Source organism: Tachysurus fulvidraco, chromosome 9 (genome assembly GCF_022655615.1).
Source record: "Tachysurus fulvidraco isolate hzauxx_2018 chromosome 9, HZAU_PFXX_2.0, whole genome shotgun sequence".
Lineage (NCBI taxonomy): Eukaryota > Metazoa > Chordata > Actinopteri > Siluriformes > Bagridae > Tachysurus > Tachysurus fulvidraco.
The window spans coordinates 7,719,947-7,725,946 of record NC_062526.1 but is presented as its reverse complement, the minus strand read 5'-3'; the positions used below and the strand labels follow the sequence as shown (position 1 = coordinate 7,725,946).

Below are 6,000 nucleotides of genomic sequence, written 5' to 3'. Positions count from 1 at the left end.
AGATAAACAAGACAAGAAAATCCTTTCCCCCAACCACATGACGCATAAAACCCAAAAGCAATATATTGATGTTTATATGGATGCGACATTCATAAACAGGGTAGAATTGTCGCGAGAGCGCGCATGATAGATAGAATTAGTAAATGCGCGCGTCCTAAATACTTTGCGCAAAACAAGGCGTGCATGGGAATGTGTGTGTAAAGCTTTGGGCTTTAGTGTAAACTTAAATGGACACTGACACAGAAGAGACCTTCCCAGACATAAGTGCGTGTGTGTGTGTGTGTGTGTGTGTGTGTGTGTGTGTGTGTGTGTGTGTGTGTGTGTGTGTGTGTGTGTGTGTGTGTGTGTGTGTGTTGGGGGGTGGGGGGAGCGTCCCAGTCCTCTCATCCCTATCCAACTTCCCCTATCCAGTACTCAGAGCTCAGTGTCGTGAGCCTGCTCTCTCTCTCTCTCTCTCTCTCTCTCTCTCTCTCTCTCTCTCTCTCTCTCTCTCTCTCTCTCTCCACACTATAATTAACCAGACAAACTAGCCGTTTCCCACGCAATGGGCTCGCACCCTTACATGCGAGTGGACTAATATTTGAAGTTGCTGAGCGGTGACGTGCACTAAAGCGCGCGGATCCGCGGCTCCACTTTCTGCTTCTTCTAGGATTATTGAAGCTCCTGGTGCTTCTGCTCACCTTCAGAGACCATGGGCTTTCACGGAGATATCGATTTCTACTCTAACTAAAACATTTCCTGGTTCTTTCCCTTAATATTTTTTTATTTTTGGGTTCATTAATGAATGAACATTTTCTAAAGTCATAATGGACCTTGTGTGGATTCTTCTCACCGCGTGCACTACATTCAGCGCGGTCACGCGTGGAACAGAAGGTTTGTGTCAAAGTTCATTTAACAGCTTCTCAGGTGGCTCTAGCGTTTCATCCAGCTTAGTAAACTTGTTCTTCTTACATGATGCATCATTATGTTTGTAAATCAGTTTAATCTCTTAAACATTGTTAGAGCGCGCGCGCTCTCAGTAACACCTGAATACCCACAGCTTATAACTCAAGTTGTGTTCAGAATCAATTGCAACATTTTATTGTGGCATATTCAACCCTTTATAGAAAACAAAACAACAACTAATAATAAGAAGAATAATAATAAAAAACTGCAGCACTTTGACAGAAAAAAAAATGCATGAGTTAAAGTTTGGGGATGCTTTATGTGTTTATGAATGTAAAGTGGAGCACGTGCACAACAAACATTGCACCAAGTGGAACCCTTATTATTATTATTATTATTATTATTATTATTATTATTATTATTATTAACATGCAGCATTTTAACAGTACAAATCCTCTATTTGACTCTGCAGGTGTGTGCATTTGAAATTTGGTGTTTTGTAGGCTAGTGCTCCCTTAAGAAGGGGATTTCTAGCCAGAGCAAATCTTTGATCTTACTATCTTTAATCTCTGACTTATAAATAATGCTACATGATATTACAAAGACTTCAAATAACCAACATCATATGCATGGTGTCTCGCTCATACTTGCTATTTTTTTATGATTATTATTTGTCTTGTTTGCACAGAAAGATGCTGTCACTGTCTGTATTTCCTGATTCATTTTCATGTATATCAAAAAAAGTCCAAAGTGTCGATTCCATCTTTGTTGCATTAACAATTGCTGTTGAATTAATTCTACTAGGCGGTTCATTTGTATTCAGATAGACTAGTGTTCATTTAACACTAGGGATTTTTTTGTGAATGTTATGTTTTGATTTTGTGACCGAGATTTACCCCAAACGATCAGAAAGCCACAAACAGAAGTTCATATAGGTTTGTTCATACTACTCATGTCTTAAAAACCTCTCTCGTGTAATATTTTGTTCATACTACTCATGTCTTAAAAACCTCTCTCCTGTTGTGAGGGGAAACATGATAAATTATTGTGCACTTCATCTACAGAAGAAATGAATCAGAATTGCATCTGTAACAAGACAGCAATTCAAAATATTAGGCACAATGGACAGGAAAATGGCTTGAAAATAACTATTGCTTAGATAATAGATATGTCACGTTGAATATGCAAAGCAATCTGGCAGAGATGTTAGATGAGGATCCCCAAAGCTTCTTATATAATATGCAAACGGTTGGAGTTACATGTATAAAGGCAATATTTGGTCAAACAATTTATTGTGTTCTAAGTAACTCTATCATACAGGAAGTGAGATGCAACTGTTTGCACTGAGAATTGTTTTCTTTTTTCTATTTTCTATTTATTATTATTACTATTTACTTAACGTTCACGTTTTATTAACTATATTTAGTTTTTTGTTCTTAAGTTGAAGTATTTCTTAAACTCTTACCTGCCGTATCATAAGAGTAACATAACAGTTATTTTTGTGCGTTTTGTATAATTAGCTAATATGTTCAACTGACATATAGTGATGAACTTATTAGCCTGTTATAATCATGTGCCATTTAATTAAGGTGAATTTAGGAAAGAAATCATGTTTTCTAAGCTACCTGTGATGCTTTTGATGTCATTTTACTTCTCTAACTGACATGTTGGTTCTTTTGCACTTGCTTTGCCGCTCATCTCTACTCATCTACAGGAGTCTGTGTCCATCAAGGAGTCCTGGTTGTGGTATGTATGCATTTCAGTTACTGTCTTTTTCTTAATCAGGTTGTTGTACAATTATTCTTGCAATTATCTGAGTTTCAAGCCGTAATTGTGCTCGATTTACACAAGCTTGGCATGGCCTTGTTAATAATTCAGGAGATGTACATTATCGTGGCACCGCCTCTGACAGCTGCAGGCTGATAACGTATCAAGGAGAAGAGACCGAATAGCAGTGCTCATGAGCAGAAGCGCCTTGTGAATAATGAATGCCAACAGACTTTGTGAATGTGAAGGGGCAGTGAAATAAGCTAGATTTTACAGTATGATAAATGGATCTCTGTCTCGTTGAGAAATGTTGTACAGGTCACTTCTGATGTCTTGTAATTAGAGGTCTGTGATAAGACCTCTATCGTAAAGGTATTCAACCACTCATCTGACTCTTGGGATAAATCAGTTGGTGACCAATTCCTAGGATTTTTAAATGTGTCTCAAGGGGCAAGAGGCAACATGTGTTCATGGTTATACCAGAAATCCAAATCCCCTTACAAAAAAGCTTTCTTTTTTTTGGAACACAAAAATATTGCACGTTCGTCTCTGGTGTACCTTTAAGCGGTGTGAATGTCTTGAAGTTGTAGATCATGGTGACCTGATTTGCAGATCTTGAAGATATTAAACAACTTCTAATCCTCATCTGTTGTAACAATTGATGACCAGTTCCCATGCATTTAAACATGACTTTGGGATGAGTGGTAAAATGATCTTCAGGATAATACCGTAGATCATTTAAACATGACTTTGGGATGAGTGGTAAAATGATCTTCAGGATAATACCGTAGATCCAGATCCAAATCTTTGTGGTAAATCTTTCCATTTTTTTCCCGCAACAACCTAAAGTCAAAGATTTGTACTTCTTAATCCTGGTAAAACCATACAACAGAGGGCTTAGCTTTTCACGGGTAGAAACTCTTTAGAAAGCTATGATATTATCTTTAATCTTGACAATAACTTATTGGATTCATTAGCCATAACAATTGGTATCCACTTCTCAGCTATTTATGAACATCTCTGAATTGAGTGTAACATATTTTCTCCTGTTGGGAACTTAGCAAACTCTAGTCTGAGATATGTACCTCTGGCAGCTCATAACCCTGGTAAAGATCTAACACCGGTTTCCCCAAGTGGAACAGCTTTAGAAAGCTTGCGGAACTCTGCAAGACGTTTTAAGAAATTGTGTTGAGAACCTGGAAAGAATTTGCCTGAGAATTTTTACTTGTGGCTTTCTGAGTGGTATAGAACTAAAACATAATTGCTGTTGAGTTGCCTCCTTTACTGATATTTGTAATTTGCCAAGTCTTGCTTGCAATTTTTCTACCACCTGTTTTTGACTCTGAATTTCAGACGACTAGTAACAACTGTTTCTTCTGACATGGAATTTAAAGAGCAGTATGTTGCTACCTACTTTTCCCCAGCTTGTAATAGTGGGTAATGACTAATCCCAGACTACGAAGCTTTGAAATACTAGTCATTAGATTGAAGGTAAATATACAGCAACAGATTCTCTCCTGTTTTAGGTTTCTGTTCACCATTAGCTTTGAGAACCAGTGGTATGCGTCTATAGTACTCTACAGCATGGCTCTGACCTAAGAATGGGGAGGGTTTACAGAGAAAGAAAGAGGCACAGAAGGGTAGGATGATGGAGCTGGACAGGTGGAGACATGCTCACACTCATTCAGGAAGAGGCCCTTTTGCAGTTCAAAGAGAAAAGCTGCCCAAACACCTGGAGAAGCAGCCAGATACACCAGTGGAAATAAGGACACTTAGGCAAAACCAAAGACCTTTAGCTCACCTTCAAGTCCTTATCCAGGTCTTTGTCGAATTAGTACTAATAAAATCTGTTAATGAGTGGACAAGTTTAAGGGCAGCCTTTGCTGAAGAGAGTTAGCTAAATGTAATGACAGGGTCTAGTAAACTATAGTAGAGGTAGTCTGACATGGAGGAAGACTATTAATACCTCCCAGTGAAGCCGTACTTGCCCTTTCTGTAATACTATGTACTCTGCAATACAGTACACCGCAACCAAATATAACACTTGTGCCTCCGGGCACAAATTCTTGGCATTGCAAATAGTCATCCTTGAAGAAATCAAAATCTAGGGCACTTGGTGAATAGAAATGTCTAAACAGAGACCTCTGGAAATGACACAAGTTTTTTTTAATAGCTGATCATATGGTAATTCCGGGCAATGTGTCCAACCTGTCAGGAATCTCAGTTTTCTACTCAGGCTTACTAGGAAATAAATAAATAATTTGTAGTTCAGTAGCTTCTGGCAAAGCATGGGCTTTTGATGGACACAATCAGCTTTAAAGTATGCTTGTGAAAAATAAATTTACCTTCAGCTGTTCTCCAACAGGTATGAAATAACAAAGTGCATGCTATAGTTTTTTTTTCTTCCTCGAATGAAAAGACGGCCTTGTAGCATGTTGTATTCAAATCAAGACTTCAATGTGCCATATACATTCTAAAGCATCATATTTGGAATCATATATGGCTGCTGGAAACATGAAGAAGCCAACAAAAAAACACTTGGCCCCGAAAATAACCTTGTGACTTGTAGTTCTTTTAATTTAGCTACTGTATCTAAGGTACAGTACAATGCTCAATCCAACTGTATGTAGCAATCCAACAAGCAGACATCTGATTTATTCATAGTTTGGCTGAGCTCCAGGTCTTGTTGTGAGAAACTGCATAGTTAATCCAGTTCTGGCCCATTCTGGCCAAGCACTGAATGCATGAGAGATTTTCTCAATGATTTACCTGACGACTGTCCAAACTATTGAATGTTTACCTTCTGCAGAGAAAACTAACGGATGTCTGACTTACAATGAAGAGTCATTTCCTGAGACACTGCCATCCTAAAGTGTAGTAAACCTGAGTCAACTGTTATAGTTACCAGCCCAGTAGCTAAGCATAAGAAGGCACCACGTTTGGCTAATAGACCAATAAACAAATCAAGCAGACGTCTTTCCTTAGACTGTTTCTGGTCTGTTTGCCCAGAGGCCGCCTGGCTTTTGTCTTGTAGATCCCAGTGTTAAACCCACAGCCTTTTAGAAAAGCATGTTTACACTCTGTCACTGTGGTGAATAGATTTTTAATCCCATTTGCGCTTTTTTTTTTTTTGCTTTTTTTTTTTCAGAAACAAGCCTGCATTTGAGTTTGCTTGCATAAAATTAAATATAAATAATGTTAACCTATATTTAAAGAAAACCCCAAAGATCTAGGTAATTGGTGGAACATTAAATAGAATAGATAGAATAAATAAATTGCTGTTATATGTACACCCATAGATCCATGCTCTTATATACAATGTCCATTTTATACTTTCTTAAATTGCAC

At 37.9% G+C, this 6,000-nt stretch overlaps 1 protein-coding gene across 2 annotated transcripts in view; it reads left to right on the top strand.

Moving 5' to 3' along the window:
* The first annotated feature begins 476 nt into the window (after positions 1 to 476).
* The window catches only part of fras1 (Fraser extracellular matrix complex subunit 1), a 119,396-nt gene continuing 113,872 nt past the window's right edge, over positions 477 to 6,000 (top strand). For both annotated transcript variants that reach the window (XM_047818659.1, XM_047818657.1), the window contains exons 1-2: positions 477 to 873; positions 2,600 to 2,631. In XM_047818659.1, the coding sequence (XP_047674615.1) occupies positions 807 to 873; positions 2,600 to 2,631 (99 nt within the window). In that variant the 5' untranslated portion in view covers positions 477 to 806. The remainder of the gene's footprint in view (positions 874 to 2,599; positions 2,632 to 6,000) is intronic.